This window comes from Osmerus mordax, chromosome 4 (assembly GCF_038355195.1).
Source record: "Osmerus mordax isolate fOsmMor3 chromosome 4, fOsmMor3.pri, whole genome shotgun sequence".
Taxonomy (NCBI): Eukaryota; Metazoa; Chordata; class Actinopteri; order Osmeriformes; family Osmeridae; genus Osmerus; species Osmerus mordax.
The window spans coordinates 7595678-7622722 of record NC_090053.1 but is presented as its reverse complement, the minus strand read 5'-3'; the positions used below and the strand labels follow the sequence as shown (position 1 = coordinate 7622722).

The window sequence follows — 27045 nt, the reverse complement described above, 5'->3', positions numbered from 1 at the left end:
CTGAAATTGCCATTAGATAGACTTATAATAGTTAAATAAGTGAATGAATGTCAATGGGAGTCCTTGGCCTTGTTGAAGAGGCCAGTAGCAGATGGAAAGAAACTGTTCTTATGGCGTGAGGTTTTGGTCCTGATGGACCGCAGCCTTCTGCCAGAGGGGAGTAGCTGGAACAGGGAGTGACCAGAGTGGGAGGGGTCGGCCACAATCTTCCTCGCACGCCTCAGGGTCCTCAAGGTGTGCAGGTCCTCGAGGGTAGGCAGATTGCAGCCGATCACCTTCTCAGCAGTGCGGATGATACGCTGCAGTCTGCTCTTGTCCTTGGCAGTGGCAGCAGCGTACCAGACGGTGATGGAAGAGGTGAGGATGGACTCAATGATGGCTGTGTAGAAGTGCACCATCATTGTCTTTGGCAGGTTGAATTTCTTCAGCTGCCGTAGGAAGTACATCCTCTGTTGTGCTTTTTTGGTGAGGGAGCTAATGTTCAGTTCCCACTTGAGGTCCTGGGAGAGGATGGTGCCCAGGAAGTGGAAGGACTCCACAGTGTTGACTGGGGAGTCGCACAGGGTGATGGGGGTGAGTGGGGCTGTATTCTTCCTGAAGTCCACAACCATCTCCACTGTCTTAAGAGCATTGAGCTCCAAGTTGTTCTGGCTACACCAGGTCACCAGGTTGTCAGCTTCCCACCTATAGTCAGACTCATCCCCGTCTATAGGTGGGAAGCTGACAACCTGGTATAGCAGCATAACGTATGATGGAAGAATACATGTATGTACGTTATCACAGCACACCGGTAATTTGAAGATATGAACGATTCTTTCCATCTTATCAGAGGTACTGATGTGTGACTGGCTAAATTCCGGTGTGATTTAGTCAATGTGCATGTTGCTGTTGCTCTCAGTCAGATACATAGGGAAATGTGTTAGGATGTGACTCTCAGTGAGATAACGTAACTGTTAAGCAAATGGTCCAGGCTGGGATAACCCATGCAGTGCAGAAAAAACATGATGGAGTGGCCAACCACTGTCTGATCAATGCAAAAGAGACAGCAGTGCAACAGAACAGTACATGCTACAAGAAAACAGGTGCATCCAGTAAGTTGAGGGTACAGAGGCAGATGCAGGACAAAATAAAATCTAGAAATGCAAGAGATTCGGTTTGCTATCCACTGAATCACACTATGGTATTTGCCCATGTTTTACCATACAGCTCATATGTTGACAAAGAGAACATTCTGTCTTTATACTGTGGTTGCTCAAGTATAGATTGTGGTGAAAAACATTAGCTGGAAAAATACTTGGCTTACAGTTGGTACAAGTGGAGGTTGATTGGCAGAGGTACATGCAACCAAACTGGTTGTAATTAATCTATCAGGAAAGCAGACACCTAAACCTTTTCAGACACACAGTGTAAACAAGCACGTGCATAAACAATCACACTACCTTAGGCAATGTTTGGTTTGGAAAATAACAACTAATCATCAATTTGACTCCAGTAAAATAAACTGTATCCTAACTTTCTCTAGGACCCCAGCTCTAAGCTACAGTGCACAGTCCCTGTCCTGTGCCACATATTATCTTGTGTTACATAGAAAAGATTATGTCCCTATTTGAATGAGCTGTGCGCTGAAATTTTATTATTTAAAAGAGGGGCCATTTCTGCAATCAGATATATGCTGGGGGAAGGACAAGGAAGTGATATAAGATAAGCACACACATAAAGGGAGCCCATGTTGGTCTGTGTCTGTACCACACACGGCACAGACACAGGGAATGTTTCTTCAGAGTGCATGCACAATCACTGCTTATCAAAACTTTTTATCACACTCTATTGGGAGTCAGGTGGCTGAGCGGTTAGGGAAGCGGGCTAGTAATCAGAAGGTTGCCAGTTCGATTCCCGGCTGTGCCAAATGACGTTGTGTCTTTGGGCAAGGTACTTCACCCTACTTGCCTCGGGGAGAATGTCCCTGTACTTACTGTAAGTCGCTCTGGATAAGAGCGTCTGCTAAATGACTAAATGTAAATGTAAAATGTATTGGCAGGTGTAACCAATCTAATATAAATACAGCTAAGGCTTTGTCACACAATGACGGGGCAATAAGCCTAATGCAGCTATGTCATTTATACAGAACTGTATTGAAATCCACACTGATTATAGTATACAATCATATCATATCATCAAATGCATGCACACGTTGTCTTACATAAATACATGAATAAAAACGTCCTTGTTCAAATGCATTTGAGGAATTAAACTGATAAATTCAAATTTTATGCTTATCATGTAAGCTACACACAGTACATCCATCTACACTAAGAGATGGAGTATTAGAGCGACATAGGATATTCATTTAAGATGATAAGTTGTGTCTACGTATAGTAAAACATGTTTTACAGAATTATCAACATTTTGCGATTATGACATCTCTCTCACTAGGTGGCGATAAAGATTGTAAAATGTTTATGATTTACAAATGAAGCACAGACGTAGGGGTCCTCTACGGACCCAATAAAGCCGTCTCTCTTTTGCCAGTCTGTTGAAGTGTCATTGAAACACCATTTGTAGACAGATACATTGATTCGTTTACAATTTTGTAGTTATGTATGTTTAAATGTCTAAAAGTACAATTAATTCCGTTTTTTAAGGGCTGTGCAATTTGTAGTTAGGTTTCCGGCACTAGATTAGACATCACTCTATTGCGGAGGACGAAATCATGGCGGCCTCCTTACGGCTGGGTCGTCAAGGAATTATATTCGGTCTTAGATTGTCAAAGCTTAAAAAATGTTCATGGTCTTCACATTCGTGGCAAGACCATGTCAGGCATATATTTCAGTCCCCATCATTCTTCGGTAAGTGTTGACACCGTAAATGAATGGTATTACTGCTCAGCTAAACTGTCACTGACTGGCTAGCGAGACGAGCTCACCTCTGTTGACACCTTGAGGATGCTTGCTCAAAACGTTCTTCAAATATTGAGCTATGTTGGTTAGTTTGTGATGTAAATACGTTATACCATGCAATGAACTACTTGAAAACGGCCAAGCCATGCTACATAGCAAGATATAGTTATGTCCTCCAATAATCGTTGTAATATCGTTGTGTCAGCTACCGAACGATGTGTTTGTTTATTTGGCAGATGTGATACGGTCTAGTACTGATACTACTGTGATACAATAGGTTCGTTGGTTAGCTGGTTGAGTTAGCTTGCATTGCTTGTCAATGCCAGGCTGTTCAGTTCAATGTGACTATGACAAACGCCACTCTCATTTATTTTAATTCACGAATGTAAGGCCTTGCATGTTAGCTGTTTTGTAGTAAATGTTATGGGATTTCTTGCAAAATAGATATTATATCTCATGGAGGTACCCTGCTCAGTTAAAGGCTTAAAAAGCGCTAGCTCACAAGATAGATTATGAACAGTTAATGCTTCTGAAGTGAAGCTGTTGTTCTGTATCCACCAGGGGGCAGCATCAGACAACAGTTTCAAACAGCAGAAGCAAGCCAGAAGTCTCCTTTGATCATTCTTACAAGTTAGCCCACTTCATTAGACTATGTGGATGTGATTCTGAATACATTACATTCTTTTCTGCACGAGTGGCTTTAGTCTTGACCCTTTTAGACTAAATCAATAATCTTATATTTAGCATCCATCCATCCATCCATCCAAATATTTTTCTTAGACCTTAACTACATGCTAATGTCACTATTTAAATTTGATCACAGTGGTTATTGCTTACGTAGTGCTTGGATGAGTTTGTTGGACCTCAATTCATTCTGGCATGTCAGTTTCTGCTGGATGCATGTTTTCTCAATGAAATGAGAGCGCAGGCATGCACCAGGCCCAGGGCGAGTGGTGAGTCAGCCACTGCGTGACCCAGGAGACATGCTGGGGCCTAAGGCTCCGGTCGTATGCTGCCCTCTCCAGCATGCCATGAAGACCTCCACCTCCACACTTCAGGGCTCTGACAGTTAGGATTAAGGTCATGGAAACAGCCAGCAAAACGTGCACGGAATCTGGGGTCCAATTTTCCCGTTGGAAAATAGCACAATGTTGTTCTCATGCCTTGAGGTTTGTGAATCACAGTATAATGGGCTTTATCAACTGACATTTAGGCCAGACGATCAATTTGCAGTTCTGACCTAATGGTAGACAATGGTGTGGAACCAATGGTGGTAATCAGCAGGATTTGGTCAGTCTGGTGTAGGCTACAGTACATGGGGATCGAGACAGATGTGATTTGAGACAATGCAGGGGGAGGTGTCGGGTATTTCAGATGGGCCAGGGCCCAGTGTACTCACCTCTCCTCTGCTCTTTACCTTTATCTCCTTTTGTTCTCTCGCTCCCTCTCACACTTATCATTCCTCGCTTTCTCGCTCTTTCTTTCACGCTCTTTCTGTCTCTTTCTCTCCTCATTCTGTCTATCTGCCTACTCTCTCTTTCTCTATCCCTTTCTCTCTCCAAATACCCCCCGCATACACACTTAAATGCCCACTGGGCCCCCCTGCCCGTTCAAATTAAGAGACCCGGGTACATGAATGGAATTTCAAAGGGCCTGTGGCGAGGGAATCGATGTGCGACGATGCACTCGTTCGGTCGTCACACGTGACATGCAGCACTGACTCCCGCATGAGCAGTAACAACAGCCAATGAACATCGAGCACTACCACACAAGGTTCCCTCAGTCCTAACTACCCAGTGCTGTCATCTCACTTACCAGGCCTAGGCTGAGCCTGTCCGTGTACACTGGGAGCTGGAGGCCTGAACCAGAAGCTCCTCCACTTTTCTTTTTTTCCCCCCAATTTCTTTCTCTCTGAAAGCTTTTGAGGAGTTACTCCGTATCTTCTCTGAGGGTTTCCGTCGGTTATATTCTAGGTGTTGATCTGTGGGCATCTGTCAAGCCCTCTGTGATGTCGCTTGTGAAATGGCTATACATAGAATTGGATTTCTCCACAGGTCTGGGTACTGCTGTTGTCAGCCTCTCTTGAGCCCAGACTGTAAAGTGACCAGCCCAGTGCCTCGATCCAGAACGCTGAACTCTAGTCTGCCCCTGTCTGAGGCACGGTGCCCAGGTTGCTTCCAGGGGCATGTACTGCCTGTCAGCCTGTGTACACCAGCTCACTCATCTGTTATTGCATAGTCAAACCCAACATTATCGATCCCCCCCTCCGAGGGGAAATCGTACAATGGGTCCGCGGCAACAGGCCGGCGCTACTACGGTGAAATCCTGTTCCGTTCCACCATCCACTTCCTGTGGCTCCCTGGCTGGAGCCCCATGGAATCTTCAGCTAGCTGGCAAGATGTGTGCTGAGGCATATGACCACACACACACACACACACACCCTGTAGACAACACAACTGTATGCACGTTCAGTCTCAGCTTAGACAGGCTGTTATAAGTGAGCATCGCTTCACGGTACTCCGTACTTCCCTGTTTCAGCTAAAACACCATCCATGTGAACTCCTGAATACGCTTGTGGGCTCTTGTCTGATGCTGTTTCCCTTTGCGTCCTCTAGGGGTCGCCCCAGTCAAAGTGCAGATGCCGGCTCTATCCCCGACCATGGAGGAGGGCAACATCGTCAAATGGCTGAAGAAAGAAGGTGAGAGGCCGCAGTGATGAGTCAAGGTGTAGGATGCAACACTCTACCATCCCATGGACCCTAGCTTAGGCTGTCATACTGATGCTAATGCTAATAGTGTAATAATAATAATATCCATGCAGTCTAGAATTCTTATGACCCTGCAGAGAGAGGAAGCATCATGACGAGGAGAAATCCGTCAGGATGCAGAATCCATCCTTTTTACCCGCTGTTTGGTATTTGTGGGGCCCCTTCTCCAGTCGTGCACCCCCCTCCCCCGTCCTACAGGAGGGATGGAATGCCCGGAGCTCCTTAATTGTCAGCTGTGTGGCATCACACAAGGGTAACCACAGATCCTGGGTAGAGCACAGCACCTGATAGCAGCCGCTAGCTAATTGGCTGAGCGAAACACTGCCGGTATATCTATCAGCCCCCCCTCCTCCCCCCCTGCCCCCTTACATCCGTTCAGCCTTTTATCGAGACAGTCACCCCCATTGGCTGCTGCTAGGCATTTTGTTGCCGTGTGGCTCAGTCATAGGATGGGTGGGTGGGGGGGGGGGGGTGTCTCTAGGGACGGCTGCGCGTGTAGGCATGGCTTTAAGACGATCTCACGGCGTAGGCTGGAACCAGAGATGGAGGTGTAGGCCACATGACGACTAGCCTCGCACCTGGAAGACACGGGGAAGACATGTCCTGCCGCATGCTCTGCAGTTTGCATCAATCACGCACCGAAACGCCGTCGGTCAGGCATTGAATTGCAATGGTGTGTGTGGAAGTCAATCACACACCGAAACGCCGTCGGTCAGGCATTGAATTGCAATGGTGTGTGTGGAAGTGAAACGTCATTGCCAGTGATGTTTTTCCGAGTGGCATATGGCCGCGCAGCCTCTCGGGCATCACAATGAGTTTTTCATCGCTTTCCTAAAGAGGACCTCGTCCATTTCTCAGCTCTGTCACTTGTATATTAATATCCACCTCTAACCAAGGCCACGTGTCACCAGCGCTTCAAGAAATGGGTTTTTAGAAGTCATTTCCCCATTCTCATTGTTTTCTATGGTGCTTGCACTGTATACAGTGTTTTGAATTGCTCTAGATTAGAGGCAGTTTACAACTGTCCATTCAGTTGTTCCTCCTGTGCATTCTGTTACCTGACTTGACTCAGTTTTATCTCAGTGTTAAGCCTAAAGTCAATTCAGTGTAGCAGAGTGGAAAAGGCTAGGGGGTCACCTGTTTAAACTTTAATATTTCACATCACAGCCAACCCCTGGGGTACTACAGCATTAAAACCACACACACACGCACACACAGACAAATCCAATCTAGGTCTCTGCACCAGGCTCTCTAGGGCACCCCAGGTCAATATTTCATCCCTCCACCCTCCCTCCTTCCCCCTCTTCTACTCCCTCCTTCTCCCTCTCCTTCTTTCCTTCCATAACACGGTTGAGAGGAGTCCTATAGCTCTTGAGCTGGGGAGATGTTTCCCACTGTGGCTAGGCTGTGTTTCCGCCTGTGCCCTGTGCTTGTCCAGGCCTGTGCCCTTCCTCCATGTTTTTTAAGAAGATCGCTGACCACTCCTCCCCCCCCAGCCTACTTCTCGGCTGCACATCTGGTCAGCGTAGCTCCTGACCCCGACCTCATCGAGGCTTCTTCCTCCTCCCCCCTCTCCTCTTCCTCTTGAATCCATGCTCTCCCAATCCACTTTTTTTCTTTTTTCTCTCTCAGCAGATTCAATCATATCTTTCCTCTCCTCCGCACAGGAATCTGATTAGAGTTTCAGTTCTAGAGTCTGTTGGGAAATGTGGACTGACTCTTTTTATCTCTCGTGTAGAAGATTTCCTTCCCCCCTCCCTGCTGTGGGTGTCCGTAGTCGTGGATCTGAACACCGCTCACTCTCCTCCAGTCCTCTGTCTCTCTCTCTGTTTCTCTCTCTGTCTGTCTCACTGTCTCTCTCTGTCTCTCTGTATATCTCACTGACTGTCTCTCTCTCTGTCTCTCTCTGTCTCTCTCTCTGTCTGTCTCACTGTCTATCTCTGACTCTCTGTCTCTCTCTTTGTCTCTCTCTCTGTTTCACTGTCTCTCTGTCCCAAGGTGACAGGTGACATGTAGCAGTGGAACGTAGGATAGTGGAGAGTAATTGCAGTTACTTTGCATTGCTAAGCAGAGGATAATGTATTCCTATCCATCCCCACTACAGGACGCAGGGAGGTAAGGGGGATATGGAGGGGTGAAGCTTTGCCGTCTCATATCCCAGGCTCCTGTGTCACCACTGGCTTCAGACGATATCGATGGGGTTCTTTTTTTTCATATATAATCCCGATTTTCCTCTCTCTTTGTCCTGTTTCTGCCAGCCTACCTCCTGTGTGTTTGCTGGAGGGGCAGACTGGTGTGAGAGGTGTGGATGGAAGCCGGCTTGTTTAGCTCAGCGTACTGTCTGCTTGGATCATTCCATCTGGCCGACCAACGTTGGTATCGAACGAAGTGCGCCGAGCTGTAGTTTATATGGGGGCTGTAATGATGGGAGCTGTCCATAGTTTATGGAGGGGCTGTAACGATGTGACCAGCTCATGCAGAATTCATAGGGAGGGGACTTCACTCACTGCCTCAGGTCGGGTTACACTGAAGTATGAAAAAATTAAAGGATTTCTCTTTCCCTCCATCCCTCTCTGTCTCTCTGTGTGTGTGTGTGTGTCCCCCCCCTCCTCTCTCCAGGTGAGCCGGTGGCTGCCGGAGATGCTCTCTGTGAGATTGAGACCGACAAGGCTGTGGTTACCATGGAGTCCAGCGATGACGGTGTTTTGGCCAAGATATTGGTAATCGATCACACATATAGTGTGCAGACACACACACACGCACAAACAAGAATACCAGATGGCTGTACCAGCTGATACACGCTCGGGCGGGAAAACAAGCGAGCAAATTGATTTTCCTCTGTCAGGGAAGTTGTGTGTGTGTGTGTGTGTGTGTGTGTGTGTGTGTGTGTGTGTGTGTGTGTGTGTGTGTGTGTGTGTGTGTGTGTGTGTGTGTGTGTGTGTGTGTGTGTGTGTGTGTGTGTGTGTGTGTGTGTGTGTGTGTGTGTGTGTGTGTGTGTGTGTGTGTGTGTGTGTGTGTGTGTGTGTGTGTGTGTGTGTGTGTGTGTGTGTGTGTGTGTGTGTGTGTGTGTGGGGGGGGGTTCTATCTATCTATAATTGGCTGTACTTGTCAAACCTGGTATATGACTACAGACTGGCAGAACATCATTGACAATCTCTGTCCAGTGACAACTTGCTCTCCCGTTCGCTCGCTCGCTCTCTCTCTCTCTCTCTCTCTCTCTCTCTCTCTCTCTCTCTCTCTCTCTCTCCTTCGCTCCTCTCCTCCATCTGCCTGTTTGATGTGTGAATATCTGCCAGCCTGCCAGAGATGGCCAGATCACTTGTCTTTCATCAGCCCTGCTCCACACGTCTGAACACCAGAACAGAGGGACGGAAGGCGTTTGTCCCCTCCCGTCACATCGACGTGCCTTTTGAAATAAGTCAGGGTGGGAAGACCCGCCCATTCAACTGCCCAATCACAGGAGGCTGCAGTCCTTCCTCTTGATCAGTGCACTTGGAACAGTTAGTTTAGACGGATGATCTGCAGAGGAAATATCTTCTATTCTGGTATTTATAATATTGGGTTGTGAGATCTACCCTGAAGAAGAGGCAGTGTCGATGGTTGTAGTCATTATATTCCGTGATGCCATGATTGCTTTTCCCTGTGTACAATTGGGCAGGCTGTGTGTTGCTGTGGAAGAGGTCAGATCATCCCTACTGTCTGACAGAGTGAGCTGATAGTGAGAGACACACGCACAGACACACACACACACACACACACACAGCCTGGTCTGTGTCACACCTGGTGCCCCGGATCCTCCACCGTGTGTCCATTCATCCGGGCAGAGAGGCTTAGAGGCAAGTCCAGTAATGTGATGGTGTGTGTGTGTGTGTGTGCTCATATTCAGTTGAGGGTGCACTGGAGACACAGGTTCAGGTGTTGTGTTTGTGTAGCATAAAGACCCGATACAGATCCGGTCTACTCTACCAGATGAACATTGCACTCGACTCAAATGGCTACTTATGTGCATAAATAGCACACAGTCACCCCCCCCCCCCCTACACACACACACACACACACACACACTAACACTCAAACTAAAAAGTGCTTTGCTTACAATCCAAGCAAGCTTTGTTTCACAATTATACAGTAACCCATATACATTTTCCCTCTGACCCTATTTCTCTGATCTCTTTTTTTTCTCTACCTCTCTTTCTCTCTCTCTCACAGACACACACACACACTCTCACCCTCACCTCCCCTTATCCCACCCTTAACGCCCTCCCATCCAGCTGCCATGGGGATGAGGTAGTTTCCATGGCAACCACCCAGGAGTTGGGGGTAGGGGTTTAAGAGCTTGAGCTGGCAGAGAACACGGAATTAGATAAGCCACACCCCCCCCACCAGTACCCCCAAACAACACCCAGGATACAATATGCTGTGTGTGTGTGCCTGTGTGTACATATGAACATACATGTATATGTACATATATATTTAGGATGGCTGTGTTTTTGCCCCTTTGTGTACTGGGTCACCGCCTAAATGAGCTGTCAGGGCTGTTGTAGTTTGTCTCTATAAGCACCTCGTCGCCCTCTACATTAGGGGCTCGTTATGAAGCCCACGCCGGTGGGAGTTGGGAAGAGGGCCCACAGCAGACTGGCAGCCAACAGGGCTCAGGACTTCCTAATGAGGGTCAACCCTGACCTCCTCCCAGCTCCAGAGGTGGGGGTTCTGCTGCTGGGTCTTACTGGTGCTGGGGGGGGATGGGAACCTGCCCCGTAACCCTCCCCACCACACACACACACACCACACACCCAGCCCCTCCTACACCTTCACCCTACCCCCCTCCACCCTACCCTCAATCCTCTCACTGGTGCTGGGGGTTGGTAACCTGCTTCCTAAACGCCCATATGAATCCATCCCTCCACACCTCCACCCCTTACCCTCCATCCTGACCTGAGGGCTTCAATCAGGAAACCTATCCCGGGTGCAGTTAATCACTCTATAACACACGCGCGTGTGCGCTGGGTCGATCTGGCCAACATAGATCCGCCCCCCCCCAGGCCGGTGGCTGAGCAGATGACCTACTGAAAGCGAGGAGGGAGAGATAAAGAGGGCTGATGGATATGCACGTTTAGCAGGTGGAGGACGGGCATTTCTTGAAGTGCAGTGAAAGATGTTGTGTGATGATGTCTTGGATGAATTGATGAAGGGTTGTATAAAGATGTCTGACATGGCCCAATGTGCTTACCGTCCAAACCAGTTACCCATCCATCACCCCCCCGCCCCCCCCGCCCGCTCTCATCACCCCACACGTTCTCACACACACCCTGGCTGATTCTCACCGGCTTCCTTCCCGACGGTTTTCCCTCCGGAGGAAGTGCGGAATGAATATGGATTGCTGTCGAAAAACGCATTAGCCATCGATATTTATACACCGACATGAAACCTAATCATTTTCGTTTTTTGGAACGAATGGCGGACTTAGACTAAACACCTAACCCTGGGAGGGAGTGTGGTCTTCCAACAGTTGTTGGGTTTCTCCGTGAGGTGGCGGGGTGTGTGTGTGTGTGTGTGTGTGTGTCTGGTCCCTGTCGTTCTGGCTGTCATTAACGGTGACATGGGGAGGCTGTGACAGTGGCCGGAGGAGACACGGATTCTCGCAGGGTCACTCCTCGCTCTGATGAATCGAGACCAGTCTTGTCTCGGTCTCAAAATCCCTAGGTTTTTTTTTATTCATGAACTCCCCCCCCCCCCCCCTTCTCTTTCCTCAGTCTCTCTCTGTCGCTGTTCCCTAACTCCCCTCTTCTTCTGCTCCTTTTCTGTCTCTCTCTGTCCTCTGTCTCTCTGTCCTCTGTCTCTCTGTCCTCTGTCTCTCTCTGTCCTCTGTCCTCTGTCTCTCTGTCTCTCTCTGTCCTCTGTCTAGTCTCCTGTTCCCCAGCCTCTATTTTCAATATTCCCCAGCCTCTCTTTTCTCTGTTCAGCTTCCTGTTCCCAGACACATGCAACCGAGGGGAACTATGGGCCAGTATTAAGGCCAAGCAAAACTATTACTGCACACCACCAAAGGTATCGTTCCCCCCCCCCCCCCCCCCCCGCCTGTAATGAACATCAACATTTTTCTTATAGTTTTCTTATAGTTTCTGTTTTACAAGTTTGAACAGCGTCTTCGCTTGTCTGCTCTGTGAGCCAGGCACACGCACACCTGCTAGCTGTCTCCAGCTTTATATGTGTCCCAGAGATTGTAGAGGAACAGTATGTGCACTGTCCCTCAAACACCAACATCCAGGTCTCCCACTGTGTCCGTGTGGGTTTTGTGCGTTTCCACAGTAAACCCATATGGTTGTGTACCATCTGGGGTTTTGTTGCAGAGATGTGTTCCGGGCTATTATTACCTCTATTCAGAGGACTTTGTGCCAGATAAGTAATTGGCTTCATGCTGATGTCCTCCTGTGATGGTTGTTTAAGCTGGAATTCCCAGGTTAAACAGCTGGTTTTCAAAATATGTTTTAAACAGTGTGGTTGAATCTTTGACATTCGCCTACCGCGTTGAACTCTAGAGTTTGTATATCATAGCACAGGTAGATTGTTTTGTAGCAAAGCCTTGTTAGTGTTGTGATTAAGGATTGAGACCTATTTAAGGGGTTAACTGCTGGAGGCATCATCATAAAATGGTTGTTTTGTCACGTTGATACTGAAGCAGAGCTTCAGCACTGGAGGAAGATCTCTCTAGAATCATTTGTCTCATTGAGGAAGCAGACCAAATCAAAGGCTGTGACTGATGGCAAGAACTCTCACTCTGGCTCTCATAAGACTAATCTGCCTGGCAACACGTAAAACCCAGATTCAATCACAAATATCGCCCTTTCCCCTCCTCCTTCTCTTCTCCTCCCTCCTCCTCCCCCTCTTTCAGCGATCGATACTGTATATTTTCCACAGCCTCCAAACAAAGCGGGCCTTCTCTCGGCCTCTCGGGACAAATTGAGCGCTTCGGCGGTCTCTTGTGTGCGTATCCTGATCAATGGAGGGTGTTCTGCCTGGGGGTGGGTTCTGAAGAGCCGCGAGTACCTGCATCCACACAGTCCGATAGGCTGAGACCTGGACCCTCCTCGTTACCACCTGGTGCTTCCAGACCCTTCTTCCACCGGCTGACCGGCAACACGCCACTGGAATCACAGAGTGGATCCTTTATAATGCGTGGAATCGGTGTCAGCCAGTTGAACCTCTCTCTCTACCGTTCTCTGTCTCTCTGCCTGTAGTCACCTGAGCCTCTCTCTATCACTTTCACCCAGCGAGGACTGGACTACTATTGTAATCCCTGTTTAACCAAGAGAGGAAAAAAAAACACTTGATGAGAAAAGTGGAGCCAGACGATGGCAGTGTTGAGCCCCGTACGTACGCCCGTGTGCTATTTTTGTTGTTGTGTACCGTGTGTCTGATGGAGACGTCCACGCACCAGGAAGAAGAACATCTGTTAGGGATGACAGAAAACACAAAGAGTCGTCGGCGGGGGGGAAACCGATGGAGCGGCATTCGGCCCAGAGCTGCAGTTTCTGCGAGAGCCTAATTAAAGCAGCAGCTCCTATTCATATCCCGGCCTTTAATTGGTGTTTACGAAGATTCTGTTCGTGGGCTAGGAATATGCCCCTGTGCATGGTCGCCTCTCTCTCTCTCCCCGACACCCCACAGAGCTGGATTGTGAAGCAATGTTGTTCTCTTCCAAATGAATGGGAAATCATTAACGCTCAGCTGTCTGTGTCTGTGCCAAGCCACCTCACCAAGTAGGACCGCATTTGCATATTTTGGTTTAATTGGAGGTGGACCATGCGGACAATTTTTTTTCCCGTTTTTTTGTCCAACACCGTCCGTAGGTTTGGTGAATCTGGGATTGTTCAGGGAAGAAGTGGGTGTCGTGATGCAATCGAGAATGTAGTCATGTTACGACAGCTTGAGACTTGCCATCATTCCTATCCCGAGGTGGGAATAAACAGCGACCCATCCCCAGACCTTCTGATGCCGTGCTTTCACTGAGGGGAGTCCTTCACCACCCCCTTTCAGGATTGTGGAACACACACAGAGGGAGAGCCGGACAAATGATTTACTGCCTGATGTCAGTGTGACATCACAATGCTCCAAACGAGAGGGGATTTGTAGGGCAATTCTATACCTGGAGATATAAACTGTGTGCATGGTCAAACAATCTACCCATTGAACATACAGACTCATGCATAACCCAGTCGTTCATCTTTTTGCCCAATATATCCCTGAGCTTCCAATATATCGAAATGATATAGGCTACTGAACCTGTGGTAATCTGTGTTACCATATTTTAGTTCACATAATATGCTTGGCGTGTGATATTATCAAAGGTCACCTGTATGATTGAGTCCGACTAATCTGACCTGTCCTTTGACCTGATGTAAACCTGCCAGGGTAACCATGGTCACCAGGGGTTAACGGTCACGGCCGAGCCCCCCTCCCACCATCCCCCCCCCCCCCCCCCCCATCAATCTGGAGTAGATGGAGTCGCAACTGAGATCCATCACAGGGCCTCGCTCCCTTCCTCCCCTCTACGGCTCTATTATCTGAGAAGGCACAGGCCACACCTCCTCTACTGTGTGTGTGTGTGTGTGTGTGTGTGTGTCACAGTAGGTAGCAACATACTCCCACCTCCAGAGCTCGCTCTACCTGGCCGAGGGAGGAGGGGAACGGGGGAGGGGGAGCTTTCCATGGAAATTTCCAGAAGTCCTGATTTGTCGCCATTGGCGCTGCTGATGTCATCTATCGCCTCCCACCTGGCTTGGGAGATAGAGGCGACACACACACACACACAGTACGTCACACACACCTGCAGCCCCCAGCAGGAGGAAGAAAAGCGCACGTAACTCACATGCAAGCCAGGGCAAGCCTTGAAAGGCTGAGCCATGTTTCAGGTTGTGTGGGTGCCCCCACCCCCTCACTACAAAAAAACTGATTTCTTTAACCTAGTGTCGCTTGAGCTGCCACACTTCATGAATCTCCTCTTTGTGGGCTAGATGGAGGGCCCTAATTTAGGAGCTGGGGTCCAGATCATAGTGTCTGTTCTGGCCTGCTGTGAGCACAGGTGTTCATCTCGTCGACCACTGTTCTTTCTGGTTAGCTGGAGCCCATGGGTTCATTGGAGTGGCGTGGCTGTTGAGTGGGCACAGGGGGAGGTGTGTGTGAGTGTGTGTGTGGGGGGGGAGGGGGAGGGATTGCTCAGAACTATACACCCTCTCCTACACATTGGTATAGATGCAGTAATTATGATGTGTGTTCTACAACATGGCACGTATGCGTTTTATGACTGTATGCAAAACGAAGGTACGACCCATTTTATGATGACCCGATTCGAGTATGTCGCGTCGTCGTGATCCACTGTGTTCAAAACCGACTGCTTCCTCCTTGGCAGGAGTTGTGTTGTTTAGCTTGTCCTCAGCCTGCCATCTCCCCCAGCGGAGTTGTGCCCTTAACAGCAACGACAGCTCAATAAGGGATAGCTTTTTGGAAACATTGCAAAGTGCCGAAGCCCAGCCTTTATCTTTTTGTGCCTGGCCTTTCATGTAGAACTAATCAATATTGACCCTGGGAAAACACCTAGGGAGGGCGAGGGGGAAGGGGAGGGGAGTGAGTGAAGGGAGGTAGGGGAGGGGGGGGGGGGAAGGGGAGGAGGGGGAGGGACCCTTCGCAACACTCTGTCTGTTCTTGTCAAGAGAACGAGGAAGAGAATGGATGGGCGAGGGTAGGAGCGGTAAAGTCAGCTGCTTCCTCATCCTTCAGAGGCGGTTGGTCTTGTTTCCACGTGTCAGGTGCCAGGACGCCTTCCTCCTGTCATCATCCACTCCAGTTCCCAGCACCCCTCTCTGTCTCCCCCGGCACCGCTTCCTAGTTTAATTAGATTTTTGTTTTGTATTTAACCAGGAAGGTCCCATTGAGATTAAACATCTATTTTTCAAGGAAACACCTGGCCAAGACAGGCAGCAACATAAAAACAGATAGTTACAGACAGAAAAACACAGAAATTAGACAAGTAAAAAATAAATAATAATTTGAGTCAGTTACATAACCTGGTTAATTGAAAAACATTGACATTTTTGGGAACCTGCCTCCATTTCTTTAATTTTAGATTTAAAAGCAGTAAGTGGTATCAGTTGTCTGAGTCTTACATCATTCTGCAACACATTCCATGATAAGGGTGCCCAATACATAAAATCCCTTTTTCCAATTCCCGTCCTGAGAATAGAGCGCGAGTCTGTGTAAGACTACCTGCTGTAGGTGTGTCAGCACGTCTCTGACTAGGCCTGCTCTACACGAGCACCATCAGACTGCTCTACACGAGCACCATCAGACTGCTCTACACGAGCACCATCAGACTGCTCTACACGAGCACCATCAGACTGCTCTACACGAGCACCATCAGACTGCTCTACACGAGCACCATCAGACTGCTCTACACGAGCACCATCAGACTGCTCTACACGAGCACCATCAGACTGCTCTACACGAGCACCATCAGACTGCTCTACACGAGCACCATCAGACTGCTCTACACGAGCACCATCAGACTGCTCTACACGAGCACCATCAGACTGCTCTACACGAGCACCATCAGACTGCTCTACACGAGCACCATCAGACTGCTCTACACGAGCACCATCAGACTGCTCTACACGAGCACCATCAGACTGCTCTACACGAGCACCATCAGACTGCTCTACACGAGCACCATCAGACTGCTCTACACGAGCACCATCAGACTGCTCTAGACGAGCACCATCAGACTGAACGGTGGCAGAAGGGGCATCTCACCTGATATTACAATTCTGGACAAATGGTCCCAATTCTTCTTGATATGTTTCAACTCACAAGAGAGAACTGTACTAACTGGGATGACTGTATTCTCTCTCGTGCGCGCGTGTGTGTGTGTGTGTGTCTGTGCGCAGATGGAGGAGGGTAGCCGCAGCGTGCCCCTGGGTACTCTCATAGCCCTGATGGTGGAGGAGGGGGAGGACTGGAAGCAGGTGGACATCCCCCCCCCACTGGCAGCCGCCCCCGCGCCTCCCCCCGCCCCCGTGGAGGCGGCCCCTGCCCCCGCTGCGGCCCCCGCCGCTCCGCCCCCCCCTCCTCCCAAACCAGCCGCCACAGGACCGTGAGTACCCCCGCCTGTTTCCTCACCTCCTCATTCCCTTCCTTCCTTTCCTCTCCTCTCTCCCTCTGTCAGTCACGTTCCATGACGCTCGACCCCGGAGCTTTTGGTATGTGGTTTAATAGCAGCGGACCTCCACTGTTCTCTGCCCTCATATATGGTTCCACCTGCCCAGTCAGCATATTCCACATCATCACAACATCCGCCCCATGACTATTGACATCATCAACACTCCTCTGGAGCAGAGGGGCATGTGCAAAACACATGAGGAGAAGGTCCTATCTGTTTTGTCAACACGTTCTTTCTTTGGGTTCATTTTTTTGTCGTTCCAATCCATGTTTCATGATGTGTCCGCCGGGCCGGCCTGGAAAGGCTCGGGGGGTGGGAGGTCGTGGGCGCTCATGCTCATGCTGGGGGGGTTATTAAACCGGACAGGGAATTGACACTTAAAAGGCACTCTACTCCTGTAAGTGTCTGTTAATTTGACTCGCAGCACTCATTATCTTGTCGTTCGAAATTGGAGAGGGGGGGAAAGAGCTGTGTGGTGGCATCGTGGGTTCGCAGGGAAGGGGACAGACTTGGAGTGGGTGTTGATGCCTGAAGACTGTTAAGACTTGTCTTTTAGATCACCGACCAGCTGCTGTGCGGATTGCATTTTGGCTGTCCCGCTGCGTGCTAGTCATCTTTACCTAAGCTTAGGTCTGACATTAATGCTAGACCGGGCCTGCATTACAGGGTTGGGCTGACCGGGCCTGCATGACAGGGTTGGGCTGACCGGGCCTGCATTACAGGGTTGGGCTGACCGGGCCTGCATTACAGGGTTGGGCTGACCGGGCCTGCATGACAGGGTTGGGCTGACCGGGCCTGCATGACAGGGTTGGGCTCTGTTTGAATTTGCAAACGGTTCTGTGTAACTCCCTCTCTTCTTCCCTCCCCCCTCCCCTCCTCCTCCCTCTGTGCAGGTTGCGTTTGAGTCCAGCAGCAAGGCACATCCTGGACACACACGGCCTGGACCCCCTGCTAGCCACACGCACCGGGCCCAGGGGCCTCATCACCAAGGAGTGAGTAGGGAGCGGGCAAGGATGGAGGAGGGGAGGGAAGAAGGCAAGAGGGGTAGGAGATGTCCGTTTTGGGGGAGCAGGCAGAGGTAAAGGGGGGGGGGGGGCTGACATGAATGAAAGAAGAAGAGAGAGTCAGTGAGTGAGGCAGTGGCGGGGGTGGGTGAGAGACAGGCAGAGAGAGAGAGAGTGAGAGAGAGAGGAGACCAAGGAATGATAGAGAGATACCAGGTGATTTAACCCTGTTATGTAGGTGTTGTCACACCCGAGAAAGAAACTGTTACGTAATGCTACCTCGCTCACGCACACACACACCCGCACATACACACACACACACTCACAGTAGACTCTAATGGCCTACCGCTGTCACCCCTGGCCTGACGGACAACTCTCGTTATCCACCTCACACCCTGCTGGGGAATCTCATTAAGTCATAGCTGTTGCCATGGAAACCCTGTCTCCAGGATAGACCGCTGGTCATGGAAACCGAGCTGTGTGTGGCTGTGTGAGTGGGTAGATTTCAGTGAAGATAACACTGAAAAGTGTGCTTATTTGTTTATGATTTTTCTGTGTAATCCAGCAGGGTTTCATGTATTGGTGGTACAGTACCTAAAATTAGTTTAAGCCCCAGATTTATGCTTACTGTCAGAATACATACTTTTTTTGTGATCCACCCAGAACTCTACTGTATCAGCACAACGTCACTAAGGATAATGAGTTGCCAGCTGGGGGTCTGAGAGAACTAGCATCTTGCTCTACGTTCTCTGAAAGTTAGCATTCCTCCTCACCACAGAGGAAATACGTTCTCTGAATGTTAGCATTCCTCCTCACCACAGAGGAAATACGTTCTCTGAATGTTAGCATTCCTCCTCACCATAGCCACCAACCCTTGTTACCTTAGAAGCCATATGTTCTCTGGAAGTTAGCATTCCTCCTCACCCTCGAAGCCATACATTCTGTGAAGGTTAGCCTTCCTCCTCACCACACAGGCCCCAGGCCTGCTCATACGTAGTCCTCCCCCACAGAGGCCCCAGGCCTGCCTGTTCTCCCTGCCTTTGTCCTGCGGTGCATCAGATAAGGCTGCGAGCCAGGAAGTGCTGCCCCTCCCTGTCTGCCCGGCCTGCCCCTGAGTGGCATCAGTCGAGGGCATGAACAACACAGGCTCCTGGTACCGCCCGGGCATGAGATCATGGCGGGGTTACCTAAGAAAAGAGACGGGAAAACAACCCAGACGCACACACACACACACATGGGCGCGCGCACACACACACACAGGGGACAGAGGGAAAGAGTGAAACTAGGTCACGAAGAGCGGATCAGTCAGTCATGAGAGAGCGCACAGGTCGGAGGAGGGGAAAGGGATGGACCAGGCCTGAAGGGCTCGTGTGTGCAGATGGTTTTCGGGTTCGAGGCACCGCCCAGGCCTCTGCCACTGCCACACCTAACTCGGTGAATAACTTTGGTATCTGTGAGTGGGTAGAGAGCGGCCAAGCCACAGGGCCTTCCTGTGTAGAAGGCCTGGAGCTGCACACTGTGGCAAGAAGTGTTCTTACAGGTTCATTATCTCCTGGTTATGGGAACAGATAAGTCAGGAAGAAGAAAAAAAAGGGCCTTTGTCATGTTAAAAATATTCTTTGTATTTTTTTGAGACGACGTAGTTAAGGCGGCAGGCTTAGGCGGCCGCCATAACTGAAAAGTGCTTCGGGAAACCCTGTAGTTGTTACAGTGAATGTATTTGTGGTTTAGGTAGTAGACATAGATCCGGGATTTAATTCAAACAAACAGACCGAAATAGGTAAATATACGTATTTAGGTCTGATTTAAGGAGCCCGCCTCCCCATCCTGGGTTTTATTTGAACTTTACTGTTGTTTGCTCCATAATTCAAATACATCTGCTGGGAATTATGACACTGGGTGACACGGCCCGAGGATGGGTTGCTAGGCGACTATTCCGGTTGTCTCAGCCACCTGATTTTACAGTGAACAGGTGTTCTGCAGCAAGTGTGGCGACAGACATGACATCGCAACACACAATGTTTCCCTTGTTCAATCGGGTCTGTAAATTAAGGTCTAGCCAACTAGTAATTTGGTTGTTTATTCAGTTTGAAAGTGATTGTAATTAAGTTGTATCAGGATCAGATCATGGACTTGATGTTCAGTACAACCTGTACTGCCTGCCACCCCAGAGGCTAGTGTGTGGGGGTGTTTAAGACTGTGACTCCATCTTCAAAAGTCAATCATGTCCAGGCATGGTCCTATACACTTGGGAGTTGTGGTATTGAGGAGGGATACAATAATGTTACAATGCATTATTGGTAGCCAAACCTGCCTCCGAGGAACATGGGTCCAAGCTAGGCAGACTGTGGGTATCCAATGGGGTTGTTCTACTCAGGTACATCCCCCTCTGGTAAGCTTCAGAAAACAGCTTCTGTGGTAGTTCTCTCCCGGGGTCGCCCGCCTGTCCCCCCCTCCTGGCCGGAGGGGAGGAGCCGCGCGGTGGGACGAACGTCGTTTCGAAGGAAACGGTTGGTTTTAGGAATACAAACATTTCTGGAAGGAAGCGTGTGGTAGCCATGCTAGATTGAGTCGTTGGAAGGTGCCGTGTGTTTGCTTAAGACTCCAGCACATTTCCTCATCCCTGTCCCCAGACGTGTACATGTAGCCGTCCAACACTGGAACGACTCATTTCGCATTCGTCCTACATGTGGAGAAGTGAGCCAGCCGAGTGTGTGTGTGTGTGTGTGTGTGTTTGTGTATATAGCCTCAAAGCTCTTTAGTATTCCAGTCACCTCCTGTCCTCCTTTCAGAGGCTTGTCAGGGAGAGTATAAATGGCCTGTGTGAAAAGCAGATGTCCCTTGTACGGATGGACCGGCCAGCGAACCACATACTCGCGCACGCACACCCACCCACCCACACACACACACACACTCACACTAACACTCACTCACTCGTACACACACACACGTTGTGACCTTAGCAGAGAACAACCACCCTGGGCTCCTGGCAAAGTGAGTCGACGGATGTCCTTTAGCTCGCAGCAAACAACTTCATGTTGGATAAAGGATACGCGATGAAATGATACACCATTACCACATGGGTGTTTTTACTCTGTGTTCAGAGTTGTCAGTAACGTTTTTATAAAAGCAGCCTCTTGTGGCGGTCGGTGCCATTAGCTCTAATGTCCCTCTCCCGACCTCTCTCCGTCCTCATCCCAATGTGACGCAAGGTTTCCTGGGGGACGTGTTCCATCCTGTAGGTGAGCTATAGTAGAGGAGCCAGACCCTTTCTACTTTATGCCTGTCTGCACTTGGCACCATCCCTCTAATTATTCGATTGTACTAGTTTGTATGTGTGTGTCTCTAAGTGTAGGTAGGGGATTTCCGACATGTCCACACATATTTAATGGCTGAGAACAATGGGTTGGGAGAGAGTGAGAGGGAGGTTTCTTCAGACTGAGAGTGACACCACACAGAGAGAGAGGGGGAGGGGGAGAGAGGGAGAGGGAGAGATCACACACAGAAGGAAGACTTGTAGAGAGGAATAGGCCCAGAATTTAGCTGTGTTGTGAGGAAGGGGGAAGCTGGCAAACAAATAAAACATCCTTGTGAAATCATGTACCGGGAAACTCAGGGAAATCATGTACCGTGCCATAGAAATGACATGCCAGGCGAAGTCAGAATACCAAGGAAATAATGTACCAGTGAAATAATTTTACCAAGGAAATGATGTACCAGTGAAATCATTTTACCAAGGAAAGTATGTACCAGGTGAAGAGTGGTGAGAAGTATGCACCCCATACCTGACCAAGCAGCCCCATCACCACTCTCCCTGAAAGGATAAGACAGACCGAGACAAACCTTTTCTGTCCATCGATTCCTTTCACTCTCACTTATTTGCATTACCTACATGACACCCCATCTTCTTCTGCGGTGTCTCGGTCAATGGGATTTTGTCTTCTTCTCTGGTTTCACACCCGGACATGGCGTAATCAATATGCTGCTGGCACTCGTAAAGCTAACGGGCCCGGGGCAGCATGCTCAGAGGGGAGCAGCCCTGAACTTCAACACTGACATGTGCCCCGGGTTTTTCCTAACTTCCAATGCGGTCACATGTCACCTATAATTCAGGGGTCGGGTGGCTGAGCGGGCTATTAATCCTAAGGTTGCTGGTTCGATTCCCGGCAGTGCTAAATGACGTTGTGTCCTTGGGCAAGGCACTTCACCCTACTTGCCTCGGGGAGAATGTCCCCGTACTTACTGTATGTCGCATTGGATAAGAGCGTGAAAAGTAAGAGAGCATGTAAAATGTAAATGTGAATAATTCAGCCTGGTATGAGGTTGTGGTATGATGCTTCAGCTTTCGTCAGAGAAGGGTGGAGCTGCGACATACCTCGAGGCAGGCATGCCACGGCGGCTTGTGGCTGAGTGAGTCACAGACTTGGAAGATGCCATGTCAAAGTGCCAGGTGCCCGACCAAACTGTTTATTTACGACTGACAGACACGACGAAAGCGAAAGAAGGTTAAAGGGCTGATAAGAGATCAGATGTTGGCATCGAGGTCCACGTACGGGGTTTCACCGACGCCGTTATTAATGAATTTCTCTCGATGTCACTCTCTCTGCGTCTCCTGACTTGTTGTGGCCCTGCCCAGCCAGCGTGCACTCTCTGCTTCCCAGATGCGGGAGTGAACGTGGGCTGGATTGGGGGGGGGGAGGGGGGAGGGGGGCTTCCTGTTTGGGTCAGATTGGGGAGCGCTTCTCCCACTGGTGCTACGCTGCCCACCTGGAGAGAAGGACCTGGAGTTACCTCCACCCCTCGGCCTCTGTCTTTCGGTCTATCACTCTCTCTTTGTGTGTGTGTTACTCCTCACTCACAATCGTCTTGCAGAGCAGCCTGCTTCCAGTCCCGGGCTCACCCAGGTGCCTCCCTGTGACCCCAGGCAGACACCCCTCCTCTCCAGACTAAATATCTCGACTCTCTCCGGCCAGCAGACGCTCTGTGATGGAGAGTTTCCATCGCCAAAGCTTTCCCGTCTTCTCTAGACACGGTGACAGTGGCCTATTTGCTTGTGTAAATGTTTATGAGAGAGAGCATTAGATGAGCTCCCAGCTGTGTTTTGTTACTCGTCGCTGCCTTGTTTCTCGTCCACTCGTTTACATTCCCCGAGACCCAGGGCCGGGGTTGTGGACTGTTTATTTTCGTGTGTGTTGGTCTGAGGGCCTGTCACCTGCATTAGGGGTCGAGGTATATATTTTGGGGGTTGTTTTTCATTCCTCCCCCCCCCAAAGCAAGGCACCTATCAATGGGCCCAGTCACAGTCCGGAGCCCACGGCTTCATGTTTACTCCGGAACAGAGAGTACTGCATGTGTGCTTACCTCAGGCTCACCGTGGGCCCGGCTGAAAGGACGTCTTCACACTGGCCTTTCTGTACCTGCTGTCATGCACTGGGGTAGAGAGAGAGAGGGGGGAGGGGAGGGGAAGGGAAGGGGGGGGGAGAGAGAGGGGGGGGGGGTACTCAGGGGAGAGGGAGAGGGAGAGGGAGAGGGAGGGGGAGGGGGAGAGGGAGGGAGGGAGGGATCATTTGCATTGTGAGGAGGTGGACATGTAGACTCTTTGCCAAGCACAGAAATCGGAGGAGTGGCCCAGTATTAAGTATGTTGAAATACTTCAGAGGCACAATCCCAGCTTTGAGGCCCTCCCTCCTTGAGTCATAGTGCACATTCGTCTGGTCTTGTCAGGGATCTCGACTTTAGTCTGCTGAGATTGAATGAAGCCGGATGTTCACATGTCAAGGTGGGGTCCTGGTTGACACGTCAGTGTACTTGTATACGTAAATGAACTCTGACTAGCTAATCCAATCCAATCCTGTGTTCTCCAACAATGTTCTCCCATTAGATGGGCCTGCATTCTTCTAATGGTTCATCGGTTCTTTCCCTTCACCTGCCCTCACCTCCTTCTGCGATTGTGTTTTACAGAGATGCCCTGAACCTTCTGAAGAAGTATCCTGACGCGAAAGCAGCTCCACCCATGGCTGCCCCCGCCCCGGTCTTGACCCCAGCCCCAGCAGCCCCTAGGCCTGCCTCCCCGCCCGCGGCCACCCCTCCACCCCCTGGAAGCAGGCCCATGTACCCTCCACTTTCCATACCAGGGAAGCCTGGAGCACCGGTGAGAACACACACTAGACACACACTAGACACACACGCACACTACACACACAGTCTGTTTTTCAGGAGAGAGTATGAGATGATACGACGTCTACTCTGGTGCCTCAGCAAAAACCAATCCATCGTTCTGGAAGAGATGCTGTCAGGGCCTGGGTTAGGGACGAGTGGCTTTGTGGGTTAGGACTGATTTCTATACCTCCCAAAGCTTTAATTTTGTCGTCCTGTTATTCCATCCTTATGAGGAGTTGTTTTGTGTTCTAAAAAACGATGAGTTATATGGCTGTCCCTGTTTATGTTGTGATTTGGGGTTTGGACCTGATCCGTATCACTGTTTGCACAATGGCTTGTCTACATGCCCCTATGCTCACACGTGAAAAGAACATAAGGGGCCCATCACACCCTCCGAGGTATGCAGCCTGGAGATAGTGGTACTGTCGGCTGGAAAGAGGGGAGATGTAGACAGATAGAGGAGCAGCCACGCGAGAGAGATGGAGAGATGGGGGGGGAAAGAGATGGAGAGAGGGGACGAGAGATTTTGGGTGGGGGGGACAACGGGACTGGAGAGTGGGGGAGAAAGATGGCGAGGGAGAGGGGGATAGAGAGGGAGTCAGGTGGCTGAGCGGTTAGGGGAATTGGGCTAGTAATCCGAAGGTTGCTGGTTCGATTCTGGCTGTGCAAAATGACATTGTGTCCTTGGGCAAGGCACTTCACCCTACTTGCCTCGGGGAGAATGTCCCTGTACTTATAGTAAGTCGTTCTGGATAATAGTGTCTGCTAAATGACTAAATGAAATGAAATGAATAGAGGGAGAGATAAAGAGGGGGGGGGAGAGAAAGCGTGGGACAAAGAGAAGGGATGGAGAGAGAGAGAGAGAGAGAGAGAGAGGCAGAGACAGAGAGGGGAAATGGGGAGAGAAAGAGAGGGGACGGAAAGAGAGGGAGCGAGTGAGTGAGAGACAGAGGCAGAGAGGTCGTACGTGTGGAGGAGAGGGTGAAGACCCAGGACGACCGCCGATGCCTCGACAGGTCTCCGGGTTCCCTGCTCCGTTCGGTCCCACTCCACAGAGAACCGGCCCTCTCCGGCTGCCTCAACATGCCTGTTACACAGGGGTGGGAGCCAGACAGATGGGCCTGGAGGATAGCATTAGACTGGATGTCCTCAGCGAAGTGGAATACTCAAGGTCACACCTATTTCCAGTCAGACTCGCATACGAGCATGCAGGCAGCTAGAAGAGGCACTTTCTTTGGTGGCAACGGAAGTAGAGACATCAAATCACTTTGTGGATAAGGACAGCAATACATTTCTACGGAATAGAAGTAAACGGAAGCGAATAGAATGTTTTATATCCATCCTAGGTGGGGAAATTGGTCTTTGGTTCTGCGCGACCGTACGGCAGAAGCCAAACAATTCTTGTATTTGTGTTGGGGGGGGGGGGGGGGGGTATTTTTAGATTGTATGTGCCTGGTGTTCATTAGCCTGCTCGCTGGTGTGCGTGCGGTTCAGAAGGGCCTCTCCCGGGTGAGCTCTGGCCAAGATTTGTCCACCGTCCCTCAGAAAGCCTCCAGCCCTTGCACAACACACTCCTCCTCTGTGTGGCTCGCGCTCGCTGACGAAGCGGACAGCAGCAGACATGTTCAGATATTTGGTTACCTTTTTTGGTCGGCCGAGCTTAAATCGTCACGTAGCAGATTAAACGAGTGTTTGCTTTTGGTTTGAAAGGGTTGCAAGGGAAAGCCTTGATAAACAGTTGTAACGCAGGTCAGTGTGAAAAGGATTTCCCGCGTCCTGTTAACTCGTTTCTGATGCACTTGTTGAGCGTTCCGCTGCACAAGTTCCACATAAAGGACAAGGCTCATTGACTGACTACTTGAAGGATTAGTTTCAGTAAATTACCAAATATTCAGATGAGAAATAGATTTTAGACTGAACAAAATCAGTTCCAAGCAATCAGTTCTGTATAATGAGCTAGTCAATAGCAATCCTTGTGAACACCTTGGTAAGTGTAGCATCTCAGCTCCAGGTGAAAGCATATGCTCCGGTAATGAAGTTATTGACGGGAACTGACTCATTAAGATGTCAAATTACATAAATCCGGCCTGTGACTCTCTGACTGACCTCTCCTTTAACTTTCCCCTCCTCTCTCGTTCCTCATTCCCTCCCCTCTCCCCTCCTCTCCTCTCTCCCGTCTCCTCCTCTCGCGCTCCTCCCCTCCCTCCTCACACTCTCTTCCCCTCCTTCTCTCCCGCCTCCCCTCACACCCTCCCCTCTCCACCTAAATCCCCTCACACCCGCTCGTCACTCTCCCCGCCCGCCCCTCCTCCTCTCACCCCCCCCCCCCCCCCCCCCCCTCCAGGGCACCTTCTCGGAGATCCCAGCCTCCAACGTCCGCCGTGTCATCGCCCAGCGACTGACCCAGTCCAAGACCACCGTCCCCCACGCCTACGCCTCCGTCGACTGTGACCTGGGCGCCGTCATGCTGCTCCGCAAGCAGCTGGCCAAAGGTGTGTACCAGCCCAGCGCCGCGAGGGGCTTCGTGATGAAGTAGCGCTCACTTTGAAACCCAGCCAGTTGTGGGACAGCGGTGATGAGCTCTGCTCAAGGACACCGGGCACTCGGCTGCATGTGCTGGGACTCGGGACAGCTGGGCCCGCTCCATGGAGCCGGGGCAGTGTTGCTTGTCAGCCAGGATTAAAGGCTCCTAATCATGGCTCCCGGGTGGTTTTCTAAGTGATTTAGCATACCCGTGCACTCTGATTAAAGGCACGCGCGCACATCCCATTCCTTGAGCCCCTCCGCATAGGCAAAGACGCGGCACCCCTAGTCGACACGTCAGTAGCCCGGCGTCACAGAACCCGCACGCTAGGGGGCCGTTTGTGGTGGAAACACACACCCGCACCCACTGCCCCTGCCCCGCCCATCCAGGGAGGAGGGTGCTGGGAGGGGGCCGACGGGTGGTACCTCCGGGGCGCTGCCTGCGCGGGTGTCCCTCTCAGGAACGCTCCATTACCCCGAGG

At 50.3% G+C, this 27045-nt stretch overlaps 1 protein-coding gene across 1 annotated transcript; it reads left to right on the top strand.

Annotated features, from left to right (window-relative positions):
- Positions 1–2707: 2707 nt before the first annotated feature.
- pdhx (pyruvate dehydrogenase complex component X) lies at positions 2708–26532 on the top strand (the record flags this gene model as incomplete). Its single annotated transcript, XM_067235425.1, is given in 7 exon segments — positions 2708–2846; positions 5513–5596; positions 8285–8385; positions 16606–16811; positions 17771–17869; positions 23843–24032; positions 26385–26532. Coding segments are annotated over 7 exon segments (964 nt in total), but the record flags the coding sequence as incomplete, so codon positions are not given.
- Positions 26533–27045: the final 513 nt, after the last annotated feature.